The sequence below is a fragment of the Sturnira hondurensis genome, unplaced genomic scaffold, assembly GCF_014824575.4.
Source record: "Sturnira hondurensis isolate 20B ecotype Veracruz unplaced genomic scaffold, ASM1482457v3 Scaffold0006437, whole genome shotgun sequence".
NCBI lineage: Eukaryota > Metazoa > Chordata > Mammalia > Chiroptera > Phyllostomidae > Sturnira > Sturnira hondurensis.
In genome coordinates this window covers 2,278,078-2,291,496 of record NW_028079068.1, presented here as the reverse complement: position 1 = coordinate 2,291,496, position 13,419 = coordinate 2,278,078, and the positions used below count along the sequence as shown (strand labels likewise).

General features: G+C 45.9%; 1 protein-coding gene across 1 annotated transcript in view; it reads right to left on the bottom strand.

Moving 5' to 3' along the window:
- The window catches only part of ZC3HAV1 (zinc finger CCCH-type containing, antiviral 1), a 62,131-nt gene that overhangs the window by 29,854 nt on the left and 18,858 nt on the right, over positions 1-13,419 (bottom strand). The window contains exons 3-5 of the mRNA XM_037049103.1: positions 8,622-8,871; positions 2,892-3,947; positions 2,433-2,519 (exon numbers count right to left, since the gene is read on the bottom strand). Of these exons, the coding sequence (XP_036904998.1) occupies positions 2,433-2,519; positions 2,892-3,947; positions 8,622-8,871 (1,393 nt within the window). The remainder of the gene's footprint in view (positions 1-2,432; positions 2,520-2,891; positions 3,948-8,621; positions 8,872-13,419) is intronic.

Here is a 13,419-nt window from a genome sequence, read left to right as displayed (position 1 = left end):
CAGCCCACTGACCTGCTGACAGCCATCAAGACACATCTACAAGAGGAGGGTGTACTTGGCCTACACGTAGAGAGCTCCTTGAGTACACAGCCTGGGAGACAGGGGAGGCTGTGCCTTTGGAGAGCACAGGACACCTACTACATTAGGCCACGCTACCAAGGCACAGAGTCAAAGCAGCTCTACCTATTACACAGAAACAAACACAGGGAGGCTGCCAAAACGAGAAGACAAAGAAACATGGCCCAAGTGAAAGAACAGACCCAAACTCCAGAAAAAGAGCTACAGAAAATGGAGATAAGCAATCTATCAGATGCAGATTTCATAACACTGTTTCCAAGGATGCTCAAGGAACTCAGTGGGTACTTTAACAGCATAAAAAAGACCCAGGCAGAAGTGAAGGGTATACTAATTGAAATAAAGAACAATTTATATAGGACATCAACAACAGAGTGGAAGAAGCCAAGGATCAAATCAATGATTTGGAACATAAGGAAGAAAGACACCCAATCAGTACAGCAAGAAGAAAAAAAGAATCCAAAAAAATCAAGGATAGAGGAAGGAGCCTCTGGGACAACTTCAAACGTTCCGACATTCACCTCATAGGAGTGCCAGAACAAGAACAGAGAGAGCAAGGAATTAGAAACCTATTTGAAAAAAAAATAAAAGAAAACTTCCCAAATTTGGTGAAAGAAATAAAATAGACATACAAAGTCAGGAACTCAAAGCATCCCAAACAAGATGGAAGTAAAGAGGACCACACCAAGACACATCATAATTAAAATGCCACAGGTTAAAGATAAAGATAGACTCTTAAAAGCAGCAAGAGAAAAGGAGACAGTTACCTACAAAAGAGTTCCCACCAGACTGTCAGCTGATTTCTCAAAAGAAACCTTACAGACAAGAAGGGATTGGCAACAAGTATTCAAAGTGACAAAATGCAATGACCTCCAACCAAGATTACCCTACCCAGCAAATCTATCATTTAGGATCAAAGGACAGATAAAGTGCTTCGCAAACAACGTAAAGCTAAAGGAATTCATCACCAAACCGCCATTAAATGAAATGTTAAAGAGACGTATTCAAGAAAAGGAAGATCAAAACTATGGACATTCAAATGGCATAAATACCTATCAACAACTGAATCTAAAAAACGAAGCAAACAAGCAGAACAGAAACAGAATCATAGTTACGGAGAACATCGGGACGGTGGCTGGTGGGGAGGGTGGTCTGGCGGACTGGGCGGAACGTGGAGGGATTAAGAAGTACAAACTGGTTGGTACAGAACAGACAGGGGGATGTTAAGAGCACGTCTAGGAAATGGAGTAGCCAACCAACTTATTTGCATGACCCATGGGTATGAACAAAGGAGCAGGGACTGCCAGAGGGAGTGGTGGGTGCTGGGGGGAGGTGGGGAAAGGGGGAAAAACTGGGACAACTATAAGAGCAAAAACAATAGGAAACGGCCCTGGCTGGTGTAGCTCAGTGGATGGAGCACGGGCCTGAGAACCACACGATCGCGGTTCGATTCCCAGTCAGGGCACATGCCTGGGTTGCAGGCCAGTTCCCGGCAGGGGACTCATGAGAGGCAACCATACATTGATATTTCTCTCCTTCTCTCCTTCCCTTGCTCTCTAAAGATAAATAAATAAAATCTTTAAAAAAATAATAGAAAAAGAAAAAAGAGAGAAAGAAAACACGGGGCAGAATCCTCCTTTTCAGACACAAGGCAAATGAGTCTAAAACCACTAAGGAAGCGACCAGGCAATTGAAATCAGACATAATGTCCAAGCCTGGGACAGAGGTACAAAGGTGAGGCAGTGACAGAAAAGTGAGAAGACAGGAATTTGTCCCAAGCGCCGTTCCATAGGAATCCTTTCTACAGGGAGCCCTGTGGGAGGGGACAGTGACCAGGAGTGGCTCTTCAAGTCGAATGACAAACAGATCACTGGTTGTGTGGAGCACAAGTCTCTTCAGTACATGTGGCCCAGGAGACGCCTAAAAAATGACAGGAAATGAACTTGGAAATGTGTCTGCTAGGATCCCTTTGTTTTTGGAATTTGTTATTGGTTTGCTTGCTTGTAGTACATGAAAGATGGGTCCCTGATTAAGTATAATAGTTCAGCTAAAACTTAATTGTGAAAGAACAAAGTATAATATCATGCATTGAAGAATACAGGCAGGCTGGACAGTTTAGGGTCAGATATCCCAACTGGCTGGCTACTTGTGTATGTAAGGTCTTAATATCTCTATGCCTCCAGTTTCCACATCTGTAAAATGGGTTAATGACAGAACCCACTTCTCCGGTTGATGTAAAGTTTGAAGCTGCACGTAAGGTTCTTAGCATCATGCCTGACCTATAGCAAATGCTCAGTAAATGTTAGCCCTATTACTGTTAATAGTTTCTGTGTCAAGAAAGACCGTAAGTTACTCACTAAGTTGACAGCGCTTATTCAGATGGTCAAGACAAATTTCCTCTGAGCTGTGACCATCCAAGTCACGTCTGACGTCACACAGGGTATCTGTAAGACAAAAGAAGATATATGTATGCTGATCTGAATGTTTAAACCAAGACCCAAGGTACCTGATCTCACAGAGGGAAAGAATATCTGAAACCGGACCATGGTCAAGAAAAATCCCTGACTGATGGGTTGCTCACGACAAGCCCTCCGGAAAAGCAAACGTGAATATTAGGGTACGCGAGAGTTATGTTGATTTCTTAAACCACAGTCAAACTACTCGCGTTCTCAAAAAAGGGAGCACTTTACTCCATACTCCCGTGCTGGTTGGTCCCTTGACATCTTCTACGTCAGTCTCCTCACCAGTACCACCAGCCACAGCTGTTCCACTGCACACACAAGACATGGGGCCCCCTCTGCACCTCAGGGACTTACTCAGAACACAGTCTGTGGTCTTCCTTGCCAGCTTACTGGCAGAGGTGATGGAGATTTTAGCAGAGTTCTGGCCATAGGCCTCACAGGCGGTAGCCCCATTGCTTGAGGATGGTGACAAAGGCGGAACCTTGGGCACAGAGCTGACTTTTGTGGGGCTGGTGGTCTCCCCAAGGGTGGACAGGAGCTGGGTTCTCAGACTCTGACTTGTGGAGCGCAACACATCTTTATCCACCCTGGCGGCCGATGGTAAGCCAAAACCAGTGGCACCAGCCGTCTCAGAGGCAACTTTGCTCGGGCCATTCGGTGTGCTGTGGCCTGGCTCACCAGCCCGAAACACCTTCTCTCTGTGTTTACCGTCATCACCTGGCATGAGGGTGTTGAGATGAGGGTGAACGGCTCCACTTTCCTGATTCCAATGTAACCATTTTTCCCTCTCTCTGAGGGTTCTGTAACTCAGAGAACCCGTGGAAATGGTATCCGTGGCCATCCCATCAAAACTATTATTAAAAAGCTGGAAATGCTGGACATCTTGCTTCCCACTTCGGCCCTCCACAGTCCCAGGGCCCGAGGAATGCATGCCCGCACTCTTACTGGCGGTGCCAGTTTCACCACTGGTGTCTGGGTCGTTCGGCCAGTACGTGGGGCCCTTCCAGTTGGGAGCTGATGTGAAATCAGAAGCGGGCAGAGCACCCCCGTGGTTGCCATATAAGAGGCCCTCTAGATTGCCATTCTCTGCAAACCTCTGGCTTCCTCCCACTTGCCCGGCTCCTCCAAGGCTGGCGGCCTTCGAAGAGGCCAAGGAAGGCTGAGGGCCATCTTGACTTCCCAAATGCTCGAACTTGAAGGTGAGATCCTCGACAGGCCCGTTGTCCAGGGGGGACCCGCAGCTGATTCGATCTGGGCTGGGCGTGTCACACCTCTCCGTCGGGTCTGAGACAGGTGGGAGAAGTTCATGGCCGCCCTGGAAGAATCGATCTCTGCTCTTGCTTCTACCTCGGTACGCTGCCGCGTGGCCTCTGCCCCTGCGAGCCGCGTCCCGACGGTGGGCGGGAGGAGCTGGAGAGAGACAAGAGCAATGAAAACGGATGTTACGGGGACTGAGTTCTTACCGCCGGCCCTCCTCGGCTTTTCCAGGCTTGCTATTAAATGACTCGTCCTGTGAGCACAATGTGTGAAAATCCTGAGAAGGTAGGAATCCTGCCATTACATTACGGTGGCAGGAAACCGCTGGCCCTGGCTGGCTCTTGTCAGCTTCTCTCCTGGGACTCAGATGAACCCCTGAAGCCCCCAAACTCTTAGGGGGGGCTGCCTGCCACCACTGTGGGGAATGGAGAAACAGACCAGTGCAAATGAAACAGGATTTCCCAAAACCCATCTACATTTTGCCCCTATTGTGAGACTGATGGAGCGAACAAGTTACAAATTCCCAAAACTTAAAACCAAAACAATGAAATGACAGTGTCAAGGTCAAATTTCACTTCGGCTAGAAAATTTCCCTAAGTTCTTCAACTAGCCCTCACTCCCACCCACACGCCGAAACTTAAGTGAGTAGTGGCAAAAAAGAATTGGCCTCTCTCTAGAAACCTCAGTCAGGAGGGACTGTGTGACACACGTGAGTTTGTGCGTGCCGTGTGCGCTGAGTGTGTCCGTGTGGGGTGTACAAGTTGTGTCAGCATGTGTGTGGGGAAAGCGGGAGAGGGAGGTCCTATCCCTTCCAAACCCAGAGGGCAGCAAAAACATAGTGAAAGCAAACATCCTCCTCCTGTCAACAAAACAGTTAATTAAGCAGATTAACGAGAGTGATAATAAAGATCTCTCTCACACACAATACATTTGTATTGGCACAGACACAGAGAACAGACTGATGACTGCCAGAGAGCCGGAAGGGTTAGGGAACTGAGCAAAAAAGGGTGAAGGTGACAGCTAGTTTGCGGGGGGTGGTGAGGGGGTGGAGGGATTGAGCAAAACGGAAAAAGGACGCTTGGACATGGACAACAGTGTGGTGATTGCTGGGTGCAGGGGGTACCGGGGAACTAAATGGTCGTAGGAAAAATACAATAAAGATTAAATTTTTAAAAGAGGGAAAAAAAGAAAAGGGCAAAGGAATGGAGAAGTGCAGACTGATAGTACAAACAGTCATGAGGATGCACAGTCCAGCACAGGGAAGGAATAAGTCCATGATATTGTAATAACTCTGGGCGGTGCCAGGTGGGTACCGGAAATACCGGGGGGGGGGGGTCACTTGGTAAAGTATGAGATTGTCTAACTACTATGCTGTACACTGGAAACAAAATACTATTACAAAATACTATTTAAAAAAATAAATGAATGAAATTCTTATTGGGAAACTCCACCCAAACCCATTCCTCCAGATGGTCCCCTGCTGAGAAAGCCCGGAGTGGTGGGGGGGGGGGGAGGGTGGCGCAATGAAAACGTCCGATCGGGAATGAGAACAGACAGCTCTGCTGCTGCCTGGCCGTGTGAGGCCTTGAAAACATCGTGTTTGTCCATTCACAGAATGACCCCTCACTCTTCTAAAAATGATTTAAGGCTGCTTGTAATAAAAGTCACTTAGAATCTCCAAGACTCAGCTTTCCCATCCACTAAGTGACGCCTTTCTTCATGATATGGCCGTGAGGGGCAATGAGGACATATGGCAGGTGAACGCCCTCGCCATGAAAACTATAAAGCATTTCTCAAATATTCAGAGGTTTAATTGTTCGTGACCTCCTACAGAATCTTAGAATTACGTCTTCTCTGGGGTTCACAAAATACATCTCTTCAACATCCAGCTCATAAAGATTAAAAACTGCAAGTGTTCATGCCATTAAACAATATAAAAGGGCTTAAGAAATGGTACTTTTCACTCTACACCCATTACAGTGGCTGTTATTTAAAAAAATAAAATAAAACTGAAAATTACAAGGGATGGCGAGAAGGTAGAGGTACTAGAATTCTGGAGCATTGCTGGTGTGATGTAAAATAGTACAGCCACTATGAAAAATGGTATGGAAATTCTTTTTTTTTAAGGTTTTATTTATTTATCTTTGGAGGGGAAGGGAAGGGGAGACGGAGAGAAGTATCAATGTACGGTTGCCTCTCGTGCATCTCCTGCTGGGAACTGGCCTGCAACCCCAGGCATGTGCCCTGACTGGGAATCGAACTGCGATCCTCTGATTCGCAGGCCCGCGGCTCAATCCACTGAGCCACACCAGCCAGGGCGGTGTGGAAGTTCTTAAAAAATTTAAGCATAGAATTTCCATGGGACCCAGCAATTCCACTGAGCATATACCCAAAAGAATTCAAAGCAGGGTCTCACAGAGACATCTGTACACCCATATTCAAAATGGCATTATTCACAATAGCCTAAAGGTGGAAGCACCCCAAGTATCCCTGGGTGGATGAGTGGATAAACAAAATACTGTGCATACACACAGTCACATATTATTCAGCCTTAACAAGGAAGGGAATTCTCAAACGGGCTACGAAGCAAATGAAGTTGGAGGACATTGTGCAAAGTGAAATAAGACAGTCACAAAAAAGCAAATAATTCCGCTCATGGGAGTTACCTAGAGTAGTCAAGCCCTGGCTGGTGTGGCTCAGTGGGTAGGGTGCCAACCTGCGAGCCAAAGGTTTGATTCCCAGTCAGGGCACGTGCCTGGGTTGCAGGCCAGGTCCCCAGTGCGGGGCACACAAGAGGCAGCCCCACATTGATGTTCCTCTCTCTCTCTTTCTTCCTCCCCTCCCCTCTGCCTAAAAATAAATAAATAAATAAATAAATAAATAAATAAAACGTTTTAAGAAATAGAGCAGTCGAATTCATAGAAGCAAACCAGAATGGTGGTTAACAGGAACTCGAAGGAAGAGGAAGTGGAAAGTAATGGTGTAATGGGTCGTGCTTTTGCAAGATGAAAAGAGTTTGGAGAGTGGTTGCACAACAACCTGAATGTACTTAATTATAGGTTAAGTGTATTTTTACACAAATTTTTAAAATGTTACTCCCGGCCAGGGAGCTCAGTCCGCTGGCACCGTCATCCCCACACACCAGGGTTGTGGGTTTGCTCCTCGGTCTGGGCACACACAAGAAGCTACCCATGAATGAACAAGTAAGTGGGACAACAAATCAATGTCTGTCTGTCTGTCTCTCTCTCTCAAAAAAAATCAATAAATAATTATTTAATTTAATATATACAAAAACTGTTCCATCAAATTTTTTAAAAGTTGGTAATTCTGAAAAGCGATCACAGGATTGGATGAACCTTGAAGACATTACGCGAAGTGAAATAAGCCAGTCACAAAAAAAGACAAATACCCTATGACTCCACTTCTATGAGGTTCCCAGAGTAATCTCGTTCATAGAGACAGGAAGTGAAGTGGTTGCCAGGGGAGGGGGGGAGGGGGGAGGGGGGGAGAGAGGATTTGAATTTGTTGGGGAAGATGGAGAAGTCTGGGAGATAGACGATAATGATGCTCACACGATAGTGCAAGTGTACTTAACGCCACTGAACTGTCTTAAGGATGGTTAAAACCATCAACTGTCTCTTCTACTTTACCAGTTGAAAAATAAAAACAAACAAATTTTTAAAGAAAAGTGCTGCCCTGGCTGGTGTAGCTCAGTGGATTGAGTGCGGGCCTGCGAACTAAGGGATCGTGGTTCGATTCCCAGTCAGGGCACATGCCTGGGTTGGGGGCCAGTTCCCAGCGGGAGATGCATGAGGGGCAGCCATGCACTGATATTTCTCTCTCTCTCTCCTTCCCTTCCCCTCTAAAGATAAATAAATAAAATCTTTAAAAAACAGTGCTGAGGACAATACATTAAATTGCATATGTTAACGCTAAGTGTCCTGTAGAGACTACACAACTGTGTATTGTGTATTTCCTGTATTGTGATTCATGTAAGAGAATGGCCTCGTTTTGCGGAGGCACATCCTGATATATCCAGGCGTCTGAGGACTCCACACCTCAAATGCTTTCAACACAAAAATGCTGTGTATGTGTATGAGTATCTATACAGACATACACAGAGAAAGTGATAAAATAATTGTGACAGAAGGTGAACTAAAAAAATTTTTTTCATTAAAAAAACTTAGCCCTGGCTGGTGTAGCTCAGTGGACTGAGCACGGGCCTGCGAACCAGAGGATCACGGTTCGATTCCCAGTCAGGGCACATGCCTGGGTTGTAGGCCAGTTCCCGGCAGGGGACACACGATACATTGTGTGTCCTCGGCAGAGGCAACCATACATTGATATTTCTCTCCCTCTCTCCTTCCCTTCCCTTCCCCTCTAAAGATAAATAAATAAAATATTTTTTTAAAAAAACTTTAGCAAGTAGCTTTTAGAAAAATGCTAAACATTTTTTAAAACCTGGTTGGGGTGGGGGGAATAGTGCTTAACATAGAAGGGAAATTGCAAAACCCCATACATACTACAATTATACAGTGGTGGGTAAAGTAAGTTTTGCATTCTCAGTTGTGAGAATGCAAAACAGTTTATTCTTGTGTTATTATTTATTAATTATTGTATTATCTTCCCCAACAAACAACTGTAAGCCTACTTTTGCCCACCCTGTAATTATGTAAAAATTATGTCAAAGACACGGACGAGGTCGGATGGGGAAAATGAGGCGAGTTTTCTGTGGTGAGGCAGAGTGACTGCAGGTAGCTCTTCCTCCCTCGCGATGTCTCTTTACTTCCGACCCTCCGAAGTCATTACAACATAAACAGTGTTCACCTCGCGGTCCGTGTTTCTTCCGGCTGTGCTTGTGGTTGCAGATGTCCTGGATGTTTTGCACCACGTCCCCACTCAGTCCGTGCTCCCTCATGACCGCCAGCACCTTCCTGTCCATCAGGTTATGAGACCGGAGGCAGTTGGTGTAACTGCAGTTCCCCCGGGTGAAGTGTTCGCAGATGTGCAGCCTTTCACACGGTGGCTGCTTGTCACAGATCTGTCCTCGACCTTCTCCCTTGTAACTTTTGCATATCTACAGAAAAGAGAACAGCCAGAGACAAAACACGTTTCTCTATCTGCCGCACATTCATTAAGGAAAGTTCGACTATACAAACATTTCAGAAATGAGCAGCGATATACCGAAGGAAAAAAAAATGGGTGCATATTCCACAGTCTTTCATGAATTATATTCAACTGACCGTTCGCTGGGGGCAGAGGAGGCCTGAGGACTCTCTAAAAGAAACGCGAATTTGATGCTTCGGGAGAATCAAAGTAAGGTTGGCCAGCTACAGACGGGATCAAACAGGACTCAAAGTGGGCCCTGCATTATCAGGACCCCCCAAAGAGGAAGCCCACCTTTGGGTATCAACTCATTCAGCAATTAAAGGATAGACTGATCTGACCTGCTACTGTTGAAAACCCAGACCCCAGTCTCTGATAGGCAGAATGTGGCAATATTTCTCAAAAGATCAGCCAAGAAAGATAATTCTTATATGTCTATGTAAATATACATATCTACATATCTACGAAGATGTAGCCCTTTACCTACTGGGATGTAGCTGTTACTGAAAGGAGGGCAGAAGAAATGCGGGACTGGAAGACATTTAGTGTAAAAGTCTGCAACCTAGTCCTGGCCGGATAGCTCAGTTGGTTGGAGCATCATCCCATATACCAGAAGGCTGTGGGTTCGATTCCCAGTCAGGGCACACACCTAGGATACGGGTTCAGTCCCGGTCAGGGAGCATACAGGAGGCAACTGATCGATGTTTCTCTGTTTTTCCCTCTCTCCCTTCTTCTCTCTTGCCCCTCTCCCCCTTCCTCTCTCTCTAAAATCAATAAACATATCCTCAGGTAAGGACTAAAAAAATAAAATATAAATAAATAAAAGATCAAAGTCTGCAAACCTAGAACCACCTCACTTGAATTACTTACTCCCAGCCTCTGTTTCCTTTGCTGTAAAAGAGAAAAATATCTGCTCTGTGTACTTAAACCACACTGTTAAGTAGATTCAATAATAAAACGTGAATGTCTTGTGCAAAATATAAAATGTAATGCAAATGTCTGAATCATCACCTGAGGAATCTTAAAGATCAAAACATTTGTAAGCTGCTTCAACCGACTCTGTGCAAACCAGGTCAACTTATCTAGGCGGCAAGGACAGCGACTCAGACACAACGAGTCCACCACACAGACAACCTCTAAAACCAGATTCGAACTGATATTGCTACAGGGCCTATGATCCAGGCTCTGATTCTAGGTCTGTAGTTCTCAAAGACGTCTCTCGACCAGCAACACCAGCTCCATCGGAAACTTAGGAGAAGAAATACAAACCCCGTATCCTATGGTTCTGGAGTCAGAACCACCAGAGGTGGAGCCCAACATCTGCAAGATTTTATTTATTTATTTTTAGGGGAAGGAGAGAAACATCAATCAATGTGTGGTTGCCTCTCACACGTCCCCTACTGGGGACCTGGCCTGCAACCCAGGCCTGTGCCCTGACTGGGAATCGAACCGGCAACCCTTTGGATTGCAGGCCAGCGCTCGATCCATTGAGCCACACCAGCCAGGGCCCCAACAACCTGTGTTTTAACAAACCCTCCAGGTAATTCACACTAAAGCTACAGGACTAGTATCCCAAAGGCTCTAGCAAAAAAAGAACAATTAGCAACTCCACAAATGATAGTTTTAACATTCCTATCACCACATTGATGTTTAAGTTCAAATGCTCCTGGCCTTACATAGGCCAGAACAAAGGAAAACATTACTTCCTTTCATGAGTACATTTCAATTTCACAAGTTTATATGCCAGGAAGTCAGGCTTGTCTGATACTTTGAGATTCTAAAAAAGTGCCCTGGCTGATATAGCTCAGTGGATTGGGCACGGGCTGTGAACCAAAGGGTCGCTGGTTCGATTCCCAGTTGGGGCACATGCCTGGGTCGTGGACCAGGTCCCCAGTGCGGGGCGAGCGAGATGCAACCACACATTGATGGTTCTCTTCCTCTCTCTCCTTCTCTTCCCCTCTCTCTAAAAACGAATGGGTAAAATCTTTTTTAAAAAGATTCTAAAAAATCTAAAAGATTCTAAAAAGATTCTAAAAAAGACTTTGAGTTTTTTAGGGCAGGGAGTGTGTCATGTCCACTGCCACCTCCAAGGTCTGGGTGCCCACCACCTGCTGACACTCCTAAGTGCAGTTGAACAAATTCAAAATGAACAACAAATGGATTGAGACAGAGATGAATTAAATGCCTTGCCCCAGATCACACAGGTAATTAGCGGCTGAGTCAGGACTTTGAGACACGGAAGGACCACCCTTGACCAAGTTTTCGTGAAATGAGCTGAACCTAGCTGACCCATTCTGCTAAAACCCCACAAAAATATCCTGCTTGTCCTGACCAACGTGGCGCAGTTAGTTGGGCATTGTCCCGAGGAGGGAAGGGTTGCTGGTTGATTCTGGGTCTAGGGCACAAGCCTGGGTTATGGGTTCAGTCCCCGGTCAGAGCACATATAAGAGGCAACCGTTCGATGTCTCTCTTTCACGTCAATGTTTCTCTTCCTCTTTTTTCTCCCTCTCTCTAAAATAAATTTTTAAAATCTTCAAAAAATTTTTTGCTCTACTCTCCCAGCATTATTGAAGAGACGCACGCTAACAACGCTCCGGTCAACTGAACACTAATGGAACCGGCTCCTCAGACTTCTAGACTGGCCGCAGTCTCCAGTCTGTGACCTTAACCCTGACCAGTAGTAAATGGCAATTCAGTTACTAGCTAAAAACAAACTTCAGGCATGAACCTCCTCACCCCACCCACTAATCAGGAGTTCTACATTCTTTTTTTTTTTAATAAAGTTTTTCTTTTTTTTTTAAAAGATTTTATTTATTTATCTTTAGAGGGGAAGGGAAGGAGAGAAGGAGAGAAATATCAGTGTATGGTTGCCTCTCGTGAGTCCCCTGCTGGGAACTAGCCTGCAACCCAGGAATGTGCCCTGACTGGGAATCGAACTGTGATAGTGTGGTTCGCAGGCCCGTGCGCAATCCACTGAGCTACACCAGCCAGGGCTGGGAGTTCTACATTCTTAAAAGGGAAAGAGAGGGTCAGATGGCACTGCCTCCTTTGTGTACTCTCTGGGATGGAAGGATGACAAGAGCACCCCTGGAGAGGGTCTTTTGTCCGTGGGCCTTTCTGGGACCCCTCAACAGAACCTTTTGGTAGGTTCTTAATTGCTGACCTCTTCCCCAGAGAAGGAAGAGCGACTATTCCCCTTCTTCTATAGGGACTTAAGGGAAACTTCCCTATAGGGACCACAGAGAAATAAAAAGTCCTTGGTGATTCCAGAGAACTGAAGCAGAGGTCAGCCTTGACGAGGGGCCTTTCCAAACCTCCGAGTCTAACACCAGACTAAGGGTGGACCACAAGTCCGCGTTCTTCTCAAGTGTCACAACCCGTCTTCCTCGCCTCGTTCCTTCACGTGAAAGGGAAAGCATGCCTGTTTGGCAACGGGACCTTGAACGAAATTGGTGTGTAAGGCACCTCCCCCATGCTGGCGGCCATAGAGGACGGGGCTGCACACAGGCCAAGGGCCACAGACATCCCAGAACAAAACCTCTAAATCTTGGGCTCCTGGGATCGGAGGCGAATCCCAATGCCTGGATGAAAGAATGCACAGGGTGGGGAGAGGAAAGGGGATGCATTTTCCTTCCCTCTTCTTCCTCCCCAAATACGTTTTTATAGAGTGCATGTCTCTCTCTCTCTCCTGAGCTCAGTGGTCAGCTCAAAAACACCCCTCATGTCGTAAGTTTTTAAAATCCTCATGGAAGCACACAGGGCTTAAGAGTCAAAAAGTATTTAACCCGCCAGAGGTCCCTCATAGGTATCCTGTCAAATACAATGGCACATCTGGATTTCAACCTTTTTTATCTTAGCTCCGCCCCTCGGTCGTTTATGTTTTTGTGCCTCTCTGCGTGAGGCCGCGTTCCCTACTCAGAGATTTTTCTCAGGTCAGAGACCATTCTTCAAACAGCACTCTCTGATTTTCAAGTTAATATTTCCTATGGATGAGAATGTTAATGATCTGCCATTGTCCCTATCTTTCTTCCAGTAATAGCAGCTCCCAAGTTTCGTGGACACATGGTGCCCCAAACAGAAACTACATTTCCCAGCCTCCCTTCCAGCTAAGTGTGACCACGTGATAAGCTCTGACCGGAGAGATGGAAGCCGATATGCTGAATACAAGGTACAGGTTGAATCTTTTAAAAAGGAAATTGCCTCCCTTCCATTCACTTCCGCTTACTGATCACTGGGCTACCTGCCTGCCTACACCTAGGCAAGAGCAAAAGCTGGCCAACGTTTTCTGTAATGGACCAGATAGCCACTAAATATTTCAGGCTTTACAGACCATTCAGTCTCTGTAGCATCCACTTAACTCACACTTGTACCAAGAAAGCAACCATACGCGGTATGTAAATGGAGTGTGACTGTATTTCAATAAAACTTTATTTATAAAAACAGATGGCAGGCCAAGTTGGCTCACGGGCTGACATTTGATGACTCCCGATTTAGACCATCAAGTGACAGTGAAATAAAA